At 45.3% G+C, this 24,710-nt stretch overlaps 1 protein-coding gene and 1 non-coding gene across 2 annotated transcripts; one reads left to right on the forward strand and one right to left on the reverse strand.

Moving 5' to 3' along the window:
- The first annotated feature begins 16,509 nt into the window (after positions 1–16,509).
- LOC147991191 (abscisic acid receptor PYL10-like) lies at positions 16,510–17,468 on the forward strand. The gene has a single exon (XM_087521106.1). The coding sequence runs from the start codon at positions 16,612–16,614 to the stop codon at positions 17,245–17,247; it is 636 nt and encodes a 211-aa protein (XP_087377232.1). The 5' UTR covers positions 16,510–16,611; the 3' UTR covers positions 17,248–17,468.
- A 1,686-nt stretch (positions 17,469–19,154) lies between these two features.
- Positions 19,155–19,241, reverse strand: TRNAM-CAU (transfer RNA methionine (anticodon CAU)). The gene is given in 2 exon segments: positions 19,155–19,190; positions 19,204–19,241. It is a non-coding gene; the product is annotated as a tRNA-Met (tRNA).
- Positions 19,242–24,710: the final 5,469 nt, after the last annotated feature.

Genomic DNA, 24,710 nt, shown 5'->3' on the forward strand with positions numbered 1-24,710 from the left:
GGACAAGAAATTCCGGTTAGTTTGGTGTACGATCAAGTAAAGATAGACGCCAAATTTTCACAGCAGGACTGTAAGCTAGACAGCCTGATAGGTGGCATAGATAAAGAGTAGGCGTGCGATTTTATGTGACAATACACTTTATTAGCAAACTTGTCTCCGGCCGAATTGTAAAAGATTGTTATGGCATATCTACCACTTCAACCTCCGAAACCCAAGGGTGGAGTGTTTCCGAATACTATACATGTGGGAAACACCAAGTATGTTCGGAAACCAGGCGATCCGGTCATAATGCTTGAACAGACAAACTATATTCGGGGAGTTATGTTATATTAATTTTTAACGTAAGAAACATCTTCCAGAAAGAATAGTTCCATTAAGGGTTCCTCTCCCTGGGTCGGCATGTGTTTGTGCATGACTAAACCGTGATGCGAAAGAATCACAGGAGTCCTTGTTTTTCGGTAGTTTATATTTCTACGAAGGCAGTTTGTCGTTTGTCCGCCGACCAAATATTCCCTTAAGAATGCTAGCTTTCGGCATCACCCATCTGAGGTACATGTCCGGATGACCTGGTTGTAACAATCGCAGAGGTTCTCCCTTTATGCCCTAGTCGAACAAGCGGGAACGTAGGGCATAAGCACAGGAGCCAGGCAACCCACCTTGGCAAAAACTTAAGTCATAGAGGTGCATATAGTGGCGAAGACAGGACGTATGTGAGCAAACAACACATATGTATGGTGAGCTTTATGCCCAAAATAATAAGCTTCCATTGAGAGAAGCCCCCAGTTATGATGGTGCGTGTGCATTTAAGGATGCATACCCCTCAAGTGTGCAGCTTACCCGAACACACGCTAGAAGCCGTAAAAGAAATGAAGATAAAAAGGGAAAAAGGAGAAAAAGGTAACGAACAATGTGTCCGGACTTGGGCGTAGAATATTCAGAGTCGAGCAGTGTTCCATGGGTTCGGCTCCAAGTGATTATCTGATGCATTGTGAAGGCGATAGGCTCCTCCAGTGAGAACTTCATCTATAATGAAGGGACCCTCCCATTTGGGCTTGAGTTTGTCCTTTTTCTTCTCTGGTAGGCGCAGAACGAGTTCTCCGACATTGTAAGTATTTGCCCGCACTTCTCTACTTTGGTATCTTCGAGCTTGTTGTTGATAGAATGCGGAACGGGCTTTTGCAACATCGCGCTCCTCCTGCAGGCTGTCTAAGTCATCCTGCCGATCGAGCTCGGCCTCTCTCTCCTCATACATGCGCACTCGAGGTGAGTCATGAATAATATCACAGGGCAAGACAGCCTCTGCGCCGTACACCATGAAGAACGGTGTGTATCCGGTCGTGCGATTGGGTGTGGTTCGTAGACCCCAGAGTACGGAGTCTAGCTCCTCGACCCAGTATTTGTCTGACTCCTTTAAGGATTGCACTAGTCTGGGTTTGATGCCACTCATTATCAGGCCATTTGTAGGATCGAAAGTATGTCTAGAGGGGGGGTGATTAGACTACTTGACCAAATAAAAATCTAGCCTTTTCCCAATTTTAGTTCTTGGCAGATTTTAGCAACTTTGGACAAGTCAAGCAATCTTAACACAATTCAAGCAAGCATGCATAGAGTATATGAGCAGTAGAAAGTAAAGCATGTAACTTGCAAGAATGTAAAGGGAAGGGTTTGGAGGATTCAAGCGCAATTTGAGACACAGATGTTTTTGTCGTGGTTCCGATAGGTGGTGCTATCGTACATCCATGTTGATGGAACTTTAACCCACGAAGGGTAACGGTTGCACGAGTCCACGGAGGGCTCCACCCACGAAGGGTCCACGAAGAAGCAACCTTGTCTATCCCACCATGGCCATCGCCCACGAAGGACTTGCCTCACTAGCGGTAGATCTTCATGAAGTAGGCGATCTCCTTGCCCTTACAAACTCCTCGGTTCAACTCCACAATCTTGTCGGAGGCTCTCAAGTGACACCTAGCCAATCTAGGAGACACCACTCTCCAAGAAGTAACAAATGGTGTGTTGATGATGAACTCCTTCTCTTGTGCTTCAAATGATAGTCTCCCCAACACTCAAATCTCTCTCACAGGATTTGGATTTGGTGGAAAGAAGATTTGAGTGGAAAGCAACTTGGGGAAGGCTACAGATCAAGATTCATATGGTAGGAATGGAATATCTTGGTCTCAACACAAGTGTAGGTGGTTCTCTCTTAGAAAATATAGGTTGGAAGTGTAGGTTTGTTCTGATGGATCTCTCCACGAATGAAGAGGAGGTGGAGGGGTATTTATAGCCTCCACACAAAATCTAACCGTTACACATAACTTCCCAAACTCGGTGGGACCGAATGGTTAAACTCGGTCTGGCCGATTTAGCAAAGCTAGTGATCGTTAGTGTTTTCGGTGGGACCGACATGCAACTCGGTAGGACCGATATGATTAGGGTTAGGGCATAACGTAATCTCGTTGAGACCGATTACACAAACTCGATGAGACCGATTTTGGTAATAAGATAACCAGAGAGTTGGTCAGGTAAACTCGGTGAGACCGAAACGTTACGAAGGGAAAACAAAGAGTTTACATTGCAATCTCGGTGGGACCGATCGCTCATCTCGGTGAGACCGAAATGTTACGAAGGGAAACAGAGAGATTACAACCCCATCTCGGTGAGACCGAGATCCCTATCAGTGAGACCGATTTGCCTAGGGTTTGGGGCAGTGGCTAAGACATTTGAAACTCGGTGGCGCCGGATAGGAAAAATCGGTGGGGCCGAGTTTGACTTTTGGTTTAGGTCATATGTGGATGTGAGAAAGTAGTTGAGGGTTTTGGAGCATATCACTAAGCATTTTGAGCAAGAACCTCATTAAGCAACACCTCATCCCTCCTTGATAGTATTGGCTTTTCCTATAGACTCAATGTGATCTTGGATCACTAAAATAGAAAATGTAGAGTCTTGAGCTTTGAGCTTGAGCCAATCCTTTGTACTTAGCATTTTGAGGGGTCCACTTTTCTCATCCATGCCATGCCAATCATTGAGCTTTCCTGAGATATTAATCTTGAAATAGCATTAGCTCAATGAGCTATATGTTGTTAGGAATTACCAAACCACCTAGGGATAGTTGCACTATCACCATTGGCCCGTTCAACTTGACCGTTTGATTGAGGGTGATGTACGGAGGCGTAATCGAGCTTAATGCCCATATTAGCACACCAAGTTTTCACCTTGTCAACTGTAAAGTTAGAGTTGTTGTTAGTAATAATGTTGTGTGGGACACCATAACGGTGTACGACCCCAGATATAAAGTCTATCATTGGTCCGACTTCAGCCGTTTTAAATGGTTTAGCCTCTATCCATTTAGTGAATTTATCTACCATGACCAGCAATTTTTTTTCTTATGGCTCCCCCTTTAAGGGGTCCGACCATGTCCAGCCCCCAGACCGCGAAAGGCCAAGTAATGGGGATTGTTTGTAGGGAAGTGGGCGGCATATGGCTCTGATTGGCGAAAAGCTGGCATCCGTCATAGCGTTGTACGAGGTCCTGTGCGTCTGCTCAGGCCGTGGGCCAAAAGAAACCTGTATGGAAGGCCTTACTTACAAGGGCCCGAGCTGCGGTGTGATGGCCGCCAAGACCAGCATGTATTTCGGCCAAGAGTTGTCGTCCCTCCTCTTCGGAGATACATCTTTGAAGGACTCCAGTAGTGCTTTTCTTGTAGAGCTCTCCTTCATGAACCTTGTAGGCTTTTGAACGTCAAACAGTGCAACGAGCCTCATTCTTCTCCTTAGGGAGCTCTCGGCTATTAAGGTAGGCCAGGAAGGGTTTGGTCCATGGAGCGATTACTACCATGATTACATGGGCGAAAAGCATTGGTTCTGTGCCCGAGCCCCCGATGATGTCTGAATCATGTTCGGCGTCCGGGGGTGTGATCGGCGCCAGATTGGTATTTCCACTCTCGTCCTTCCATACCACGGATGGCTTAAAGAGCCTTTCAATGAAGGTGTTAGGCAGGACCGGGTCGCGTTTAGCGCCCATTCAAGCAAGGATGTCCGTTGCTTGGTTACTGTCTCGGGCCACGTGATGAAACTCGAGCCCCTCGAACCGAGCTGATATTTTGAGCACGGCATTGCGGTAAGCTACCATCTTTGGATCGTTTGCATAGAATTATCCATTCATTTGGGATATAGCGAGGTTTGAGTCCCCGCGCACCTCAAGGCGTTGTATGCCCATAGAAACAACCATCCAGAGGCCATGCAGTAGTGCCTCATATTCGGCTGTGTTATTGGAGTCCGTATACATGATTTATAATACGTAACAGACTGTGTCCCCTATGGGGGATGTTAGGATGACACCAGCCCCCACTCTGGCTAACATTTTAAAATCGTTGAAGTACATCACCCAGTTGGAGTATGTGTCGTACTCTTTAGGGAGTTCGGCTTCTGTCCACTCGGCGACAAAGTCAGCCAACACCTAAGATTTGATAGCTCGGCGTGGCTTGTATGTTATTTCAAATGGTAAGAGCTCGATGCCCATTTTGCGATGCGGCCGATGGCGTCTAGATTGTTTATGATGTCATTGAGTGGTACCTCGGAGGCCACCATGATCGAACACTCTTGAAAGTAGTGTCGCAACTTTTGAGATGCCATGAAAACCGCATATGCTATCTTTTGATAGTGCGGTATCGGGATTTGCATGGTGTGAGAACCGCCGATACATAGTATACTGGTTTTTGGAGTGGTAATTTATGTCCTTCTTCCTCTCGTTCAACGACGAGAACAGGGCTCACCACCTGGTGAACTAAAGATATATACATCAACATAGGTTCGCCGATGTTAGGTACGGCAAGGATTGGGTTGTTTGCTAACAAAGTTTTGATTTCTTCCAACCCGGCAGTTGCTGCATCCGTCCACTCAAAGTGGTCGGTGCGTCGGACCAGGCGATATAGCGGCAACGCCTTCTCTCCCAATCTAGAGATAAAGCGGCTCAAGGCTGCCATGCACCCGGCTAGTTTTTGGACCTACTTTAGGTTCGTTGGTATTGCCGACTGTGACAAGGCCCGAATTTTTGCCGGGTTTGCTTCGATTCCTCTATTGGAAACAATGAACCCGAGCAGCTTTCCAGCCGGAGCGCCGAAAATGCATTTTTCCGGATTAAGCCATATGTCATATGTTCGAAGGTTGTCGAATGTAAGATGTAAGTTGTCCACCAATGATTCGACATGTTTAGTTTTGATGACTACATCATCTACATATGCCTCCACCGTTTTGCCAATTTGTTTTTCCAGGCATGTTTGAATCATGCGTTGGTAGGTGGAGCCGGTGTTTTTGAGTCTGAAAGGCATAGTGTTGAAGCAGAAAGGCCTGTACGAAGTGATAAATGCCGATGCAGCCTGATTGGATTCCTTCATCTTAATATGATGGTATCCGGAATATGCATCGAGGAAACACAGTTAATCATGTCATGCGGTTGCAGCAATGATTTGATCGATGAGGCGCAGTGGGAAGGGGTCCTTAGGGCAGGCCTTATTGAGGTCTTTGAAATCGACACAAAGGCGCCAGGATTTGTCCTTCTTTGGTATCATGACCAGGTTTGCTAGCCAATCCGGGTGTTTTATCTCTCGAATAAACCCGGCTTCAAGTAGTTTGACCAGGATTTGTCGCTTGGGTTTGGAAAATCGCCGCAGCGTTTGCTTAATTGGCTTGAACCCCTTTATTATGTTGAGGCTGTGTTCGGCCAGTCTGCGTGGGATTCCTGGCATATCCGAAGGGTGCCAGGCAAAGATGTCCAAATTCTCGTCCAGGAATGCTCTTAGAGCGGCGTCGACCGTCGGATCCCGCTGTGCTCCAACGGCTGCTGTTTTAGTAGGATCCGTTGGGTGGACTTGGAATTTAACTATTTCGTCTGTCGTCTTGAAAGAAGTGGATTTAGGCCTTTTATCGAGGATTACATCGTCTCTATCCACTGTGGAACGTAGAGCGGTGAGCTCCTTGGCCGCAAGGGCCTCGGATAGTGCCTCTAGGGCCAAGGATGCGGTCTTGTTTTCGGCACGAAGTGCTATGTCTGGATCGCTGGTGATAGTGATAACTCCATTGGGCCCGGGCATTTTGAGCTTCATGTACCCGTAATGAGGTATGGCTTGAAAGTGTGTGAATGCATCTCGCCCCAACAGTGCGTGATATCCGCTGTTGAAAGGTGCCACTTGGAAGATTAACTCTTCGGACCTGTAGTTCTCCGGCGTGCCGAATACCACATCAAGTTTAATTTTTCCCGAACATCGCGCTTCTTGATTGGGGATAATGCCTCAGAAGGTTGTGGTGCTCTGATCAATGCGGCTCTTGTCCATTTTCATTTTGTCGAGCATGTCCTCATAGATGAGGTTCAATTCGCTCCCACCGTCCATGAGCACTTTAGTGAGTCGAAAGCCGTCCACAATTGGGTTTAGGACTAAAGCGGCTGGTGCTCGGACTGATCGGGCCCGTGGTTCGTTAGTGGCATTAACAGTTATCGCCATGTCATTCCAAGGATTTATTGCGGCTACTTGGTTAACTTCGGCGAGGTCGCGGAGCGCCCTTTTACGCCGATTATTCGAGGAAAAGGTCTCAAAGACCGTAAGTACATTGAGATCGTTATCCTCTAGGGAGTACTTCTCTGGAGTAGAGTTGGCGAGGATGGCCTCACCGCTCTTAGCCACCTGTCGGAGTATCCAACATGCCCAAAGGCTATGTGTTGGTTCAGAATTCGGCATCGTGTGTATCTGACAAGGCTTGTCGAGCCATTCGTCAAGGACAGTTATGTGTCCCGTTAGGGGCTTAATTTTCTTGTCCGTGGAGTGATGATCAGGTGCTCCGTGAGGGTGCATCCATTTTGCCCGACCGGTGGGTGGCTTAAAGCCCGGTGGTTCCCACCGAGCTGTCTGGGCTTTCCAGGTGCTTTCCATTGCGCAGTACTTCTGTACTATGTGTGCCAAATCCGCAAAGTGCAGTATGCGGCGTTGGTTGAGGGCATTGAGGATCCCCTCTTCTGTACAGTTGCGGCAAAAGACTGATACCGCTTCGTCATCGCAGCAATCTTTGATCTTGTTTTTAACAAGTAGGAATCTATCCCAAAAGTGATGGGCGGTTTCCTGAGGTTGCTTCCGCACATACATTAAGTCCCATAATATGTGCGGGGGGGCTGAATTGCTTGGAGAGTATTGCTTGTGGTGAGTGGGCGGGTTTAAATCCGAGCCCTGGCCCACCGTGGAATCCGGAATTTGAAGGATTTCTGAGGTTACCGGCCCAAGATCCAGAGTGTCCTGGGGATTTTTAGGCTCAACGCCTGGTTCTATGTTCGGAGGACGGAAGGTCTCTTCTCGAAGATGGGTGTCCGACTCGCAAGGCTCGGAGATTCGAACATAGTTTGTTCTCAGCATAGGAGGAGAGGTATCCTCAATTTGCTCTTCAACAACTGTCACCAGGTGGGTGACTGGTGGGGACCTGATTTCCCTCTGACCAGGTTTAAGCCTAATCAGATCATAATCTGTTGCGATCCCTAGAGCGGCGATGCAGTCTAGCAGTTTGTTCAAAGACAAGATATCTGTCGGATCCATCTTATCGATGTTTTTAGGGTTGATGCGGAGATCATTTTTGGCAATCTGAGGGACCACCTTGGGCTTAATGGCCGGGCAGGTGTCCTTAGTGAAACTGCCAAGCTGGAGGATCTGCCTAGGATCTAGGGCCCTTCCAGAGGTGATTTTGTCATTGACGACAAGGCGAGCCATCGATCCTTCTATTGACAACACAGAGGAACTCTCAATGAAAGCACCAATGTCGGTGTCAAAACCGGCTGATCTCGGGTAGGGGGTTCCGAATTGTGCGTCTGAGGATCGAAGGTAACAAGAGACAAGGGACACGATGTTTACCCAGGTTCGGGCCCTCTTAATGGAGGTAATACCCTATTTCCTGCTTGATTGACTTTGATGAGTATAGGGGTTACAAGAGTTGATCTACCTCAAGATCGTAATGGCTAAACCCTAGATGTCTAGTATGTATGATTGTGATTGCCTCTACGAACTAAACCCTCCGGTTTATATAGACACCAAAGGGGGCCAGGGTTGTACAAAATCGGTTTACAGAGAAAGAAACTATGCGACTAGCCACCAAACTTGTTACCCACGCCAAGGAGAGTCCCATCCGGACATGGGGAGATGCCTTCCATCTTGTATCTTCACGGCCCATTAGCCTGGCCCACGCCATATAGCCCGACCATCCAAGGACCCCTTAATCCAGGACTCCCTCGGCTATTTCCACTGCTATCATAACTATCATATTACTGTGCTACTGATCACTTTGCTGTAGATATTTAATCTCTAGGTGTGGTTGAATTGACAGCTCAACTGGTAATACTTACAAATATTCTTTGGCTCCCCTTGTGTCGAATCTATAAATTTGGGTTGAATACTCTACCCTCGAAACCTATTATGATCCCTTATACTTGTGGGTTATCAAGGGCGCGGTCTGGGGGCGGCCTATTGTCACGTCCCATCATGCGCGTGGCCTGGCAGGGCCTTGCCCGCCGCGGGTCTACACGCGGCGGCCCGTCGGGCTGCAGCGGGTGTGAATCGCTGCACAAAGTTAAGTTGTGGTCGGCGGGCGTTTCCGTTTCCCGCTAGGGCCGGACGCTTCGATCCGTCTTCCAGAAGCCGGCATCTAGTGGGTGTTGCCGGCGTCCACGGGCCAAAACCGGCATCTGGGTCGCCAGCGCCACCCACCTGGACGCATATACTTCACCAACAAACTGCCTGCTCAGGGGGGTAATCCCCAAGTATGGTTGAATTGACAAATGCTAATACTCAAAGTTGTAAAGGCCTGTCGGCTTCAATAACATCGGGGCAGCCGACGCCCCTCAATCTGGATGGCCAGCCCACCGGCTCCCCAGCATGTGCCAGCTCGGCCCAGCCGGCTGGCCGCAAGCCGGTTGGTCGTAACTCAACGACCGGTCCTTCTGAACGTACAGAAGGACATGATACGTCTCCAACGTATCTATAATTTTTGCTTGTTCCATGCTGTTATATTATCATTCTTCGATGTTCTACAATCATTTTATATCAACTTTATATCATTTTTTGGGACTAACCTATTGACATAGTGCCCAGTGCCAGTTGCTATTTTTGCTTGTTTTTAATTTGCAGATTATCCATATCAAACGGGGTCCAAACGGAGCGAAACTTTTTCTGGATTTTTTTGAACCAAAAGGCACCTTGGGGACCAAGAAAGCACCCGAGGGGAGGCCTGTGCGGACTACATCCCACTAGGGCGCGCCCAGGGGATTGTGAGGCCCACGGGGGTCTCCTCCACTGCCTATTCGCCCTATAAATTCCCAAATATTCCAGAAACCCTAGGGGAGTCGATGAAACAGAATTCCAGCTGCCGCAAGTTCTAGAACCACGAGATCCAATCTAACACCATCACGGATGGGTTCATCATCCTCATTGGTGCCTCTCCGATGATGCGTGAGTAGTCCATCATAGACCTAAGGGTCCGTAGGCAGTAGCTAGATGGCTTCTTCTCTCTTTTTGATTCTCAATACAATGGTCTCTTGGAGATCTATTTGATGTAACTATTTTTGCAGTGTGTTTGTTGGGATCCGATGAACTTTGAGTTTATGATCAGATCTATATCCATGAATAGTATTTGAGCCTTCTTTGATCTCTTATATGCATGATTATTTATAGCCTCGTATTTCTTCTTTGGATCTTTGGTTTAGTTAGGCCAACTAGATTGATTTTTCTTGCCATGGGAAGAGGTGCTTTGTGATGGGGTCGATCTTGCAGTGTTTTCTTTCCCAGTGACAGAAGGGGCAACAAGACACGCGTGTATCGTTGCTATTAAGGATAACAAGATGGGGGCTATTCCTACATGAATAGATCTTGTCTACATCATGTCATCGTTCTTATTGCATTACTCTGTTTTTCCATCAACTTAATACACTAGATGCTTGCTGGATAGCGGTCGATGTGTGGAGTAATAGTAGTAGATGCAGGCAGGAGTCGGTCTACTAATCTTGGACGTGATGCCTATATATTGATCATTGCCTTGGATATCATCATAATTATTCGATCTTCTATCAATTGCCCAACAGTAATTTGTTTACCCACCGTGTGTTATTTCTTGAGAGAAGCCACTAATGAAATCTACGGCCCCTGAGTCTACTCTTTATCATATTTGCTTTCCGAATTTGCCACTTTTATTTTTAGATCTATTGTTCCAAAAACCCAAAAATACCTTGTTGTACTTTTTTATTACTTATTTTATTTCGTGTTTTATCGAGAGCTATTTATCCAATCTACCACAAACTTATCTATCTTTTTACCATGGAGGGATTGACAACCCCTCTTACGCGTCGGGTTGCAAGTATTTGTTCTTTGTGTGCAGGTCCGTTTACATAGTGTTGCTTGGTTCTCCTACTGGATTGATACCTTGGTTTCACAACTGAGGGAAATACCTATCGTAGTTGTACTGCACCATCCCTTCCTCTTTGGGGAAATACCGACACAGTTTCAAGCGACATCAAAAGGAATTTCTGGCGCCGTCGCCGGGAAGACATCATCAACATATATCAGGTTCCTAATCACAAATCTTATCTCCTTGCAATTTACATTATTTTCCATTTGCCTCTCGTTTTCATCTCCCCCGCTTCACAAAAAAATTCCCTTTTTTATTCGCCTTCTTTTTCGTTCGCCTTTTTCTCATCAGATCTATCTTTTTGCTTGTCTACTTTGACGATATGGCTAGTTCTTTCTCTATTGCGTGTACCCCCGAGAACGAGGTTCTTAATTTTAAACAAAGGGGAGGGGAGAATCTAAAATATGCTTGCTATAGGATTTGCAATGCTCATAATAGATTTGTTCGTAAGAAATCTACGGTTATTCTTCTTTGCATTTTTTATGTGGGCATCACCACTTAGTATAGATTCGTCCTTGATACGATTAGCGGTGGAAATTTCTTGATGTGTCCATCTTTGGATGCTTTTAATGCTATGGGAGATCTAGTAGGTGCACCACCTATCATTATTAATGAAACAATCTTAACTCTTGAGCATGTTATGCAAAGATTAGATGCCATTGAAAAGAAGATGGTCACCTTAGAGCAAATTGAAAACTTGGACACAAAGATGTAGAATCTTGCTAATAAATTTTGGTCAAAAGCGGGCGATGTTTTCAAATTACTAAGGGAAAAGGAAACCATAATTAACGAAAGAATTGGAGAGAGTCCTTATTGGATTGATAAGTTGGAAGAAATATTTAGTAATTTAAGCTCGGCTTTTGTTTCTGCCAAAACTATTGAAAAAACTCCTATAAAAATTGGCAAGACTACTCAAGTCACTAAGAACAATGGCGCAACTTCTAATAATAACAAAGAAGGTCTTAAGATGATTAGTATTCACCCCGACTTTGTTGAAGTTGTAAGAGACCCTACTTGCAAGAACGAATTCTTCAATCTTATTCCTAGAAGTATTATTATAGATAATATGCATGCTAAATATTTGAACACTATTGGTTGTGTGATTGAGCAATTGGAAACTGAAGATGACAATACTTGAATCTGTGCATTATGCCTAGCTAGGGGCATAAAACGACAGCGCTTGTTGGGAGGCAACCCAATGAATACAATTTTGTATTTTTGCCTTCTTCTTTCTATTCTTGAGTGTTTGCACAATTGTGCTACTATTATGGTTGTGCTTTTTATGTTTTAATTAGCGTTTCTTCCAAGTAAAGCTGGCCTTTGGGATCATGTTTGGTGATAGTTGATCTGATCTTGTCAAAACATAGAAACTTTTGCGCCCAGTAGCAGAACTGTTAAAAATCACAGAAGTGTGATAAAATTCTGAATTTTTTACAAATGATTTATATACAAATTACCTATGTTATCCTAATTTTTCAGAATTTTTGGAGTTACAGAAGTATGCACAAAGTCTAGATTACTATAGATTGTTCTGTTTTTGATAGATTGTGTTTTCTTTGCATTGTGTGCTTATTTTGATGAATCTATGGATTGTATTGGGGGGTATTAGCCATGGAAAAGTTGGAATATAGTAGATATAATGCAAATATAAAATTGTAATGGGTTTGCAACAATACTTATAGTAGTGATTTGCTTTATTATACTAATGGATCTCACCAAGGTTTTGTTAAGTTTTGTGTGATTGAAGTTTTCAAGTTTTGGGGGAGATCACGATGGATGAAGGAATAAGGAGTGAAAATATCCTAAGCTTAGCGATGCCCATGGCACCCCAAGTTAATATTCAAGGAGAACCAAACAACTAAGCTTGGGAATGCCCTAGAAGGCATCCCCTCTTTCTTCTAACGACCATCGGTAATTCTACTTGGAGCTATATTTTTATTCATCACATATCATGAGTTTTGCTTGGAGCGTCTTGTATTATATGAGTCTTTCCTTGTTTTGATTTTTAGTTTGTCACAAGTATCCTTGCTGGACACACCTATTTGAGAGAGCCAAAATTATGCTATGATTTGTTAGAATTGCTCTTTATGCTTCACTTAAATTTGTTGAGCTATGGAATTGCTCTAGTGCTTCACTTATATCTTTTTTAGCATGGTGTGCTTTAATATTTTTGAAGAAATACTCTCATGCTTCACTTAGATTTATTTGAGAGTTAGTAAAATATTTGAAGAAATTCTCTCATGCTTCACTTATATTACTTGGAGAGATTGAAATCTTTATGCTCATGTTCTTCACTTAGATTTGTTTGAGCTTGTCAAAAGCAATTGCAACCTATGAAATTAGTCCCAAAGTGATAGATATTCAAGAGGGATATAATAAAAACTTTCATGAAGATCGTTGGACAAAATAAACTTGATTCTTTGTAATAGTTTTGAAATATGATGATAGTAATATGTGAGCCATGTTGGTGAGTAATTATGCTTTAGTAAGAATGTTGGTGTTAAGGTTTGTGATTCCCTATGTAAGCATGAAAGTCAATGGTTATGCAATGAAACGACATCCTATTTGTGGTGCATTATTCGGTGTTAATTATGCTCAATGCTCGCTTATGTCAATTTTCGTTTCTTGGTTGGTTGCTTCCCAATCTTTTTGCTAGCCTCCACTTGTACTAAGTAAAGATAATACTTGTGCATCCAAAATCCTTAAACCCAGTTTTGCCATATGAGTCCACCATACCTACCTATATGCGGTATATCCGTGCCGTTCTAAGTAAATTTGTATGTGCATCTCTAATTTTCAAAATGAATTTCTTTTTTGTGTGCCCGTACAGCTCATGAAGCGATAGAGGGTGGCCATTATTTTCCACACTAGATGTGCTATTTCTCAAGATGAGTGTTTATTCACTTGTCATTGCACGAGAGTACGGCGGTAATAGGGATGCCTAGTCCTGAAATGGAAAAGAAATTTACTTTATGTTGTCAACTAATAAATTCCTTGAAAAGTGTTGGTATGGAAGGCGTGGATGCCTCTCAAATTTTTTTATCTCTCAATTTTTGCTTTGAGCTATGGCACCTCTACAAATCCCTACTTCCCTCTATGAAGGGCCTTTCTATTTAATTTATGCAATTTTTATTTGAGTCTCCGTCTTCTCTTATAAAACACCAACTAGGGAGCACTATGATCATACTTGAGCATTGAATGTAGCTAATATGCGAGTATGTTTCGTGAATGGATCAATGATTGCTAGGGATAACTTTCTTTAGTGTTGATATTTTGAAAGACATGGTTGCCTCTTGATATGCTTGAGTATTGAAATCTTCATGTCAAAACTAGACTATTGCTTTGAACCATATAAAAATACAAATGTCCATGCTACAAAAGAAGAGAATATGTGATGAACATGTTAGGCAGCATTCCACATCAAAAATTTTGTTTTTATCATTTACCTACTGGAGGAAGAATAGGAATTAAGCTTGGGGATGCTGATACGTCTCCAACGTATCTATAATTTTTGCTTGTTCCATGTTGTTATATTATCATTCTTGCATGTTTTACAATCATTTTATAGCAACTTTATATCATTTTTGGGGACTAACCTATTGACCTAGTGCCCAATGCCAGTTGCTATTTTTTTGCTTTTTTTACTTCACTGAATATCCATATCAAACGGAGTCCAAACACAGCGAAACTTTTTAGAGATTGTTTTTGGATCAGAAGACACCTTAGGGACCAAGAAAGCACCTGGGGAGGCCTGTGGGGACCACAACCCACCAGGACGCGCCCGGGAGCCAGGGGTTGTGGGGCCCACGGGGTCTTCTCCACCGCCTCTTCACCCTATAAATTCCTAAATATTCCAGAAGGAGTCGATGAAACACAATTCCAGCCGCCGCAAGTTCCAGAACCACGAGATCCAATCTAACACCATCATGGAGGGGCTCATCATCCTCATTGGTGCCTCTTCGACCTAAGTGTCTGTAGGCAGTAGCTAGATGGCTTCTTCTCTCTTTTTGATTCTCAATACAATGGTCTCTTGGAGATCTATTTGATGTAACCATTTTTGCGGTGTGTTTGTTGGGATTCGATGAACTTTGAGTTTATGATCAGGTATATATCCATGAATATTATTTGAGTCTTCTTTGATCTCTTATATGCATGATTATTTATAGCCTCATATTTCTTCTTCGAATATTTGGTTTAGTTAGGCCAACTAGATCGATTTTTCTTGCCATGGGAAGAGGTGCTTTGTGATGGGTTCGATCATGCGGTGTTCTTTCCCAGTGATAGAAGGGGCAGCAAGAAACGCATGTATCATTGCTATTAAGGATACAAGATGGGGGTTATTCCTACATGAATAGATCTCGTCTACATCATGTCATTGTTCTTATTGCATTACTCCATTTCTTCATGAACTTAATACACTAGATGCATGCTGGATAGCAGTCGATGTGTGGAGTAATAGTAGTAGATGCAGACAGGAGTCGATCTACTAATCTTAGACGTGATGCCTATATATTGATCATTGCCTTGAATATTTCCATAATTATTCGATCTTCTATCAATTGCCCAACAGTATTTTGTTTATCCACCGTGTGTTATTTCTCAAGAGAAGCCACTAGTGAAATCTATGGCTCCCGGGTCTATTCTTTATCAATTTTGCTATTATTTGTTGTTTTTGTTTTCAGATCTATTATTCCAAAAACCCAAAATACCTTGTTGCACTTTTTTATTACTTATTTTATTTCGCGTTTTATCGAAAACCATTTATCCAATCTACCACAAATTGATCTATCTTTTTACCGTGGAGGGATTTACAACCCCTCTTACGCGTCAGGTTGCAAGTATTTGTACTTTGTGTGCAGATACCGTTTACACAGTGTTGTTTGGTTCTCCTGGATTGATACATTGGTTTCACAACTGAGGGAAATACCTACCGTAGCTATACTGCATCATCCCTTCCTCTTTGGAAAAATACCGACACGGTTTCAAGTGACATCACCACCCTTCCTGTCTCTGCCGATCACCACCTGCCAACATGGACGCTCTGTAGGACCCGATGCGTTCCTCGTCACCCTGATTTGGGCTTCTCTTGTCGTCGCCGGCACATAAATCGACGGATCTACGGCTCTCGCCGCTAGCGCTAGATTTAACGCATCCAACCAGCCACTGGCCTCGTCGCCTTTTTTCATGGATTGGACGGGTATCAAACCGCATAGCCTATGCACCGACTCTGCGCTGCATATCGGTATGGCCTCCTTCTCTAGTCGCTTGGATCTCACTCGTCGACTGACCACCGTCATAGCCACGCCCGGCGGTCGTCGGATGGGCTTGGCACTAGCCTAGCAGCTACGTCAGCTCCTCGCTGTCGGTCCTCAAGTGTGACCACTGCCCACGGCTAATGTTGCGCCAAGTTTCGAGCACGCAAAAGCATCCAGCGTGGGTGTTCTTCAAGAGTGAAAAGGATGGGTGAGTTCTTGTTGCTACGGTTTGCTCAAAAAAATTATATGATGGGATTTCTATTAGTGTATAATTGTGGTTCTAGTTTTTTTTATCGGTTCTCTTGGCGAAGATTTGATGAATCATGTACTACGGTGTTTTAAGATGACGCTCAGTAAAATAAAAAAGTAGTGAAGTTATTTCGGTGGCCGAAAATGAAATGAATTTGATAAAATAAAGTACTTCAATAAATTTAGGAGATCAGTTAGGTCCGATCAAAATTTAGTGAAGTAAAAGTAGTCCCCTAATCTTTACTCGGCGGTTTACTCCTGCATTTTTTAGGGAGATGCTCTTAGTTTAGAAAAGGATTTCCGCTAAAAAAATCCATCAAAGTGTTTTTTTTTGAGAGAAAATCCATCAAAGTGTTGATCCTCTAGTTTTAAGCAAAGACACTTGGTAAATCCGAAGAGAGAATATGCATATACCACAAGCACACACAATAAAAAAACATTTTTTGATTCCCTAGAGTGAAGGGGTCGTAGACCAAGAGAGAGAGAGAGTAGAGAGAGAAAGCCCTGGTCCCAATTCCCCATCTCGCTTCAGCGTCTACTGCTAGATAGAGTAGTATTAAATGTACTAGCAGGCAGCTCACTCCCGCAAGGCTCCCCTTCATCTCACCCTGCTCCAAGCCTCTCTCTCGCACGCATCCCACCCCACCCCACCCCACCCGACCGCGTCGAGTCGAGTCCAATCGATGGAGCAGCAGCCTGTGGCGGCGGCGGAGCCGGAGGTACCGGCGGGGCTTGGGCTGACGGCCGCGGAGTACGCGCAGCTGCTGCCCACGGTGGAGGCGTACCACCGGTACGCCGTGGGGCCAGGCCAATGCTCCTCGCTCGTGGCGCAGCGTATCGAGGCGCCGCCAGCCGCCGTCTGGGCCATCGTCCGCCGCTTTGACTGCCCCCAGGTGTACAAGCACTTCATCCGCAGCTGCGCGCTCCGCCCGGACCCCGAGGCCGGCGACGAGCTCCGCCCGGGCCGCCTCCGCGAGGTCAGCGTCATCTCCGGCCTCCCCGCCAGCACCAGCACCGAGCGCCTCGACCTCCTGGACGACGCGCGCAGGGCCTTCGGCTTCACCATCACCGGCGGCGAGCACCGCCTCCGCAACTACCGGTCCGTCACCACCGTCTCCGAGCTCTCCCCGGCCGCGCCCGCCGAGATCTGCACCGTCGTTCTTGAGTCCTACGTCGTCGACGTCCCCGACGGCAACAGCGAGGAGGACACGCGCCTCTTCGCGGACACCGTCGTCAGGCTCAACCTCCAGAAGCTCAAGTCCGTCGCCGAGGCCAACGCCGCCGCCGCCGCGGCCACGCCCGCGCCGCCGGCAGAATAACGGCGGCCGGATGCTGTGATACTCTTTGCTTTTTCTCGGGAGGGGGTTGCTTCGAATTGACGCATGCAGGGGCTTCGAATAGGTGTGATTCCTGAGGTGCTGCCTGTAATAAAACTCTTTCCATGGACTCCTCCATCCCCTTTCTTTTCCTTTCCTTTGGAATTCTTTCACCTTTCTGTCGTGCTTGCAATTGGAATTCAACTTTGCATGTCCGTGATTCATAGCTCGCTACTGCTAGATGATCAAGCCAGCTTATCACTTATAGCAGTACTACTCAATGTTCATTAGCTTGATTCATACTCTAGCCCTTGTTGATAAATGATGATGATGATGATGAATTAGCACTTGTTGATCGATAATGATGATGAAGAAGAATTAGTACCTGCTGATCGATGATGATGATAATAATGTTAAATGGCTGCATGATTTAGTGGAAACGAAAAGAAACTAGGAGCGATGTTACTGTGATTGATTGTCTTGAGATGCTTGTTTAGTGGGTGTAGTTTTTGTCTCTTTCTTGTCATGTTTTTCTGTTGCGTGTGCTCCGGGATGCATGCATCATTGTTTCTGTTTGGAACCGGCATGAAAACACAGTGGTGATCGACACTTGTTGCTTCTCTAGTTCCCTGGAGTAGAAAACAACACTTCCATTTCCCAGGCCACACTGCAAATTTTTGGTGAATTTATGTCCAACTTGTGCATATCTGAATATGTTATCAGCGACTGTAGCAGTCATGTCATGTGATCCATTTGTGTTAGCCGAGCCTTCCAGAAGCCATCCATATCATGTGATGAATACTATTGCCAAGCAAGTTTTACCTCATATTTTTCATGATCAATCCATTGCTATTGCTATGTTGGTGCTTAAAGATTCAGACATGAATGAAGAAAGCCAGTACAGTAGGACAGTAGCAGCAAGAATGCAAGATGCTCATGAGACCCAGCGAGCATCTTCTTTTCTTTTTTCTTTTCAATCAATCTGTCAATCTCCTCCTTTCCGGAGACAAATCAGTTTGGAACTTACTACAAGTGAAAAAACGAAAGCTTTCGCGAAAAACAAAAGTGAAAAAACGAAAGATGCAGGCCGCCAAAGAGCTCACTAATGCAAATTAGGTGCTCCACTTGCCATTAGTGGGGTTCCCCCTCCACCAATCCCCTTGCCCCATTGTCAATTTGGCATCATCATGATTCATGAAGAAAGGAATAATGACTAGATCTTCCTCCCATTTCCAGTTCCATATAGTACATCACCCCAATTCAGATTCTCTCTCTCCCTCTGATCAACATCGGCATATCACGTTGACAAGCTTCCGAAGAGACGCAGCGCGGCACCATCGGCGGAGGTCTGCTGATCGGCAGCAACGGGGGCAGGCAGGCCCTGGGTTTCATTGATGGTGCTGGTGGTGGGCGCCCGGCGCCGGCGTCGGGGACGAGACGATCGAGACGACGACAGAAGCATTGAAGGCGTAGCGATGGATGGCGTTTCACATGGCGCTGTCTTTCAGACGGACATGGACCTGACACTCGCTCATCCACTTGCGCAACTTGCTTGCCCCCAATAATCAAAGCCAGAAAAGACTCCACCTTTTATTCTCCCTTTTTCTCTTACGTCCAGGACAACGGACTCCGACCTTATTATTTTAATAAATATAATGGAAAAAGAAAACGCTTTATATTTCACCCCGCCCCTACACGCTGATCAATGGACAAGATGCAGTAATTGGTCGAGAAGATGGCTGTTTTTTCATTCTCCATATATCTGATCAGTGACTCGCAACCAGATTGGGTCAGTGTCTGATGGACTAGTGGCAACTACTGTTGACTGCTTCTGCTTTTGCTTGAGAGGAACACTGCAGAGAAATGCAAGATAAATTAAAAATTCGCAGTCACAAAAATCAAAAAAGAAATGGGGTGAGAGAGGCTCGAACTCTCGACCTCAGGATCACTCGCTCTAGCTATGAGACCTACGCGCTAGCCAACTGCGCCACCACCCCGTTGTGATGATGATTGGTACTCAAATTATAAGTACGGGATACTGTAAACCAGTTCTTTATCCTCATGGGCGAACAAAAGGGTAGGTCTGAGTTGTGCCAAAAGAGACCCAGCACCATTTCTTTTTTCTGTCAACTTGGACGGAGTTGAACTGCGAGCCGGGCTTGAGGTCAGCAGCATCCATCACCATCCCATTCCTTTTGAACGGGGGAAGGAATCACTAGCTCCTACTCCTACTCCTACTCCTACTCCTACAGCATAATGATGAAGATGAACCAACCTGTCTTATACTACTACTCCCTCGGTCTAGATACATCCCCTTTTATTCGTTTTGATGACAAGTATTTTTAGAAGGATGGAGTACGTACAATGAACCTCAACCGTGTCGCCACTCACCAGCCATGAAACGAGAGTCGTCGAGGCGACACATGGTTAGTATTCCAGATCGTCTTTGTCTGCGATTCTCTTCCTGTAGGTTACTCGATCAACTACACAAGACAAGATAATGGAGCTAGGTAGATGTGGGCGGCGTGGGGAAGAAGAGGAAACTTCACATGGCAGGCCAAGGGCAACAGGAGACGCACCATACGGTGGCAATGCACAACGAACTGATGATATACATGTCTTGGTCTCTTAGGGAAGGAAGCATCTTTGCATCATGTGGCGAAAGGAACTGACGACGTGTCTTGATGTGGTCAAGCTAAGGGAGCATCTTGACGTGTTGATGGATGTATGCATTGTATGATGCAGAGGCCAAGGTTATCCCATTTTTAAAATAAAAAATCAGCCTCTCACCAAGTATACAAGCAACTAGGGTTCCCTGTACGTCTAGGCGCCACCGCTGGTTCTCCTCGCCTCCGAGTGCAAGAAAAATCCGGTTTGAACATTGGATGTGGACTTTGCGTCGTCTTAGGGCATCTCTAATTGAATCCTTAAGAACGTTTGAATCCTTAATAAATTTGTTCGAGAAGTTAAGCCGTATCAAACTGAACCCTCAAACATTTTAACTCTTCAAAATTTCAGGAGAAGCGTCGGCCGCTGCTTAAATTTGAGGAGCCGGACGCAACTCTTAGCAAAAGATTCCCTCCTCGCGATCGCCTCTCTCTTTTGCTCAGCCGCCTCCACACCAGTGCCACCCATGTCGTGTTCCTCGCCTCTGTCGACCACCGGGCAACCCCACCGACCTCTGACCGCCAAATTCCAGTGAGAACCAGGCGAACTTCTTCTCCTTCTCCTTCTTCTTCTTCTTCTTCTTCTTCTTCTTCCTTTTCCTCTTCTTCTTCTTCTTCACTTCTCAGTCATCTCCGGCCACAGTTGTGCTGCTCCTCATCGTCCCTATCGTGGTGTTCTTTCCCGTCGCTCCCGGCCATGAGCAAAATTGCACCACTCGTGGAGGGGCACCTTGCGGAGAAAAGTGGCTGCCGGCCGCATCACTGATTTCGATGAAACCTTGCGCTCCAAATCACACCATTGTGCCACTAGGAGAAGGATGAGGGGAAGAAACCCTTCAAATGAAGAAACGCCCAGGCCATGACCTGTGGATGACGAATTTCGCCTACTTTCTCAACTACGTTGTCGCAGGCTTACATTGTATACAATGATCTTCCATCAAATTACTTTTGCGGAGCATCTATTATAGGTCCTAGCTAGCTCATGGACATACTCTAGTGGCGAGAAGTCATAGTTGGCCGTGCAGAAGGAAGAAGATGAGAACACGAAGAAGAGGGAGAGAGATTTCCATGTGTGGTCTGTTGACACCTGATTTTGGCAAGATACAGATTGCAATGAAGATGGTCTCGAGTGAACGGGTTTTCAGCATGAAAAGATTCACGTCGCCGAGTGGAACCACTTTGATGTTTCGGTTATATTCATTCGACTTTATCTTACAAACCGAAACTTTACTCCGAGTGGCATAATTCAATGTTCCAAGTGGTTTTTGGCCAATCACGTCTTCAAGATGACATCGGATGAAGGAGCACTCTTAAGGAATTGTCTTTGTCTCATCGAGGCAATCGATTTTGATATATAAATCATCTCAATCCGAGTTCATATGCAAAAGTTAGAGGCAATACACTGCAGACTGAACCTCAACGGAAATATGGCGCGAGGTGCCAGACACTTGTCTGATAGGTTGCGCGAGTAATTCGGCCATCAAGACGGCCTTGAATCGAAAAACCTTCAACAAGAAATTTTTTTGTCTCATCGAGCCGATCGTTTTTCATATAAAATTTGTCTCAATCCGAGGTCGTATGCAACCTGGAGAGGCAAATCAAGATCAGGCTGTGTTTTCGGTCGGGAAATCTGAGTGAAAACTTTACCATCCGAGTGAAAACCTACCGATCGAGTAAAAGGTCGAGTGAAAAACTTATCGATCGAGTAAAAGATTGGCTTCCGAGTGAAAATATAGTAATCCGAGTGAAATTATCATCCGAGTGAAGTTATTCCGAGTGAAAAGATTACCATCGGAATGAAAACTTGACGTTCGAGTAAGATATTGCCTTCCGAGCGAAATATAGTCATCCGAGTGAAAGATTGTCTTCCGAGTGAAATTATAGTCATCCGAGTGAAAGATTGTCTTTCGAGTGAAAGACTCTAACATCCGAGTGAAAAGGTCCAGTCGGACGAAAAACTCTAATATCCGAGTGGATGAGCTCGGATCCGAGTGAAACTGAAGTTGTGCCCGAAAGGTAATCCAGATGACCTCGGATGGAAAAGTGATCAACACGGAAGTTGTGCGCATCGTCAAAATGGTGAACTTTGGTTTTGGAGTCATTATCATATGAGATAGTATACGGCCTGTTAGTTCACTACGAGACTCAGACAATCCAGTCCGTTACATGACCGAGTCCGACTGGATATTAAAGATGGCTTCGTAGAATATTCAAGATGGTCTTATTTGGAAAAGTGTTCAACATAAGGATTGTTTGTCTCGTCGAGGCGCACAATTTTCATATATGGGCCGTCTTGATCGGAGGTCATATGCAAGCTCAGCGGCCCGCGCAAGGAGGAAGACAGAAGTTGGGCCAGATTCAGACTGAATCCGAGTTGGAATAGAACTAGGACTCTAGGACGTGAATTGATGTAATTTTTTGTAAGGAAAGCTAGATGAATCCTTTGCTTGTACGGGATGTCCAGCCGCCTCTTATATATGTTGGGGGTGATGGTCGATTGAACAACACACAATCGAACAAATCAACATACTACTTTTTCATCTACATTTTATCTCTCCGCCGTTTTTCTATCTCGTTCTTCGCCGTTCTTCGTGTTTGAGAGCTGCGAATCCCGAGGCTCTAGGGGCGAGCAAATCGACCTAGGGCATCCCATAGCCGCCGCACTCCCTGACGGGGTCCCTCCCGGGGGTGTGGGGTTTTCGGGTCTGCAAAAGCGCCTATCGACTGTCTTGCGTATCGCGCTGTCGGTCGGGTCTCCTTCGACGTGAGCTGCGGTGCATCACCCTCGGCATCGAGGGTACACGTGACGTGTTCGTGTGTCAACATGGTCTAGTTCGTTTGAGGAGTTACGTCCAGGGTTTTTCGTTAGCTCCACACTTTTTTAACTCCTTATATTTAAGAAGTTTTTTTTAAGAAAGACAACACTTCATTGATTAAGGAACATCATAATACAGTTCATCTCGGATACAATCCGGAGCCAGACCATGATAAAAGCAGTTTACAGCTAGCTCACAACTCTGGGCTAATTTATGTGCCACTACATTCAATCCACGCTTGACATGTAAGAAATTACACTGGGTAAAAATAACAGCCAGAGACTTGATGTCGGAGACAACAACACCCAAACTTGAACGATCTTGGGCAGGAGATCTGTCGTGGTTTTGTCATGGCAGATGTCCTCGTGAAAAGACTAAGTCTGGAGGCCATCGCAACTAGGTGGTTGCTTGAATGGGGTTGATCGGGAACGAAGGACACATGTTTACCCAGGTTCGGCCCCTCATGGTGGACGTAAATACCTACTTCCTTCTTGATTGATATTGACGATGATCTTGATCACAAGAATGTGGATTCACTAACCTAGCTTTCAAGAGATTGCAACTTAGTCTTTTTCGTCCTAGGGGCTTCCCTCTATATAACAGGTTGAGTCCCTAGGTTTACAGAAGATTTCGGGTTGTACTGTCAACCCGTATCCTACTCTAATTCCTCTATGTCTTGTTTCCCAAGTTAGGAAACTTGCCATTTGGGCCTTCTCGTCAAGCCGGCTCACTTATGAGTCGGCCTTTGGCAAATGTCTTCCTAGGCCTTCGCGCCCTCTCCTCTCCTCCATGACCCACGGAAAGTTCTGACCCATGAAGCCTCCGTGCTTCTGGTCGGGTCAAGACACTTTCCAGGTTTTGATCATGGGGAACATCCCCAACATTAGCTCCCAGTTTAACTTTGATTTATCTAGCTTAAGCTCCATCTTGAAAATAAGACAAGGGCAAATTGTAAAGGATTAAGCCAAACATAGATGTTCGAGCCGGCATCTTTCATCCTTCCTTTATGAGGCTTCCAACCGGGTCAATCCAATTACCGGATGATACGTCTCCAACGTATCTATAATTTTTGATTGCTCCATGCTATATTATCTACTGTTTTGGATGTTTATGGGCTTTATTATACACTTTTATATCATTTTTGGGACTAACCTATTAACCCAGAGCCCAGTGCTAGTTTCTGTTTTTACCTTGTTTTAGGTATTCAAAGAAAAGGAAAATCAAACGGAGTCCAATTAACCTGAAACTTCACGGAACTCATTTTTGGAAGGAAAGAAGCCCAGGAGACTTGGAGTGCACGTCAGGGGACCTTCGAGGAGGCCACGAGGTAGGGGGCGCCCCCACCCCCCTAGGGCGCGCCCTCCACCCTCGTGGGCCCCTCGTGGCCCCCCTGACATACTTCTTCCACCTATATATCTCCATATACCCTAAAACTTCCGAAGAACACAATAGATCAGGAGTTCCGTCGCCAGAAGCCTCCGTAGCCACCGAAAGCCAATCTAGACCCGTTTCGGCACCCTGCCAGAGGTGGAATCCTTCTCCGGTGGCCATCTTCATCATCCCAGTGCTCTCCATGACGAGGAGGGAGTAGTTCTCCCTCGGGGCTGAGGGTATGTACCGGTAGCTATGTGTTTGATCTCTCTATCTCGTGTTCTTGAGGTGATACGATCTTGATGTATCGTGAGCTTTGCTATTATATTTGGATCCTATGATGTTTCTTCCCCCCTCTACTCTCTTGTAATGGATTGAGTTTCCCCTTTGAAGTTGTCTTATCGGACTGAGTCTTTAAATATTTGAGAACACTTGATGTATGTCTTGCCGTGCGTATCTGTGGTGACAATGGGATACCACGTGATTCACTTGATGTATGTTTTGGTGATCAACTTGCGGGTTCCGTCCATGAACCTATGCATAGGGGTTGGCACATGTTTTCGTCGTGATTCTCCGGTAGAAACTTTGGGGCACTCTTTGAGGTTCTATGTGT

This window comes from Triticum urartu, chromosome 1A (genome assembly GCF_056163025.1).
Source record: "Triticum urartu cultivar PI428250 chromosome 1A, HENAU_Tu73, whole genome shotgun sequence".
Taxonomy (NCBI): domain Eukaryota; kingdom Viridiplantae; phylum Streptophyta; class Magnoliopsida; order Poales; family Poaceae; genus Triticum; species Triticum urartu.

Bases quoted from the DNA above. Each gene is read 5' to 3' on its own strand.
- LOC147991191 (XM_087521106.1), top strand. From the start codon at position 16,612: ATGGAGCAGCAGCCTGTGGCGGCGGCGGAGCCGGAGGTACCGGCGGGG.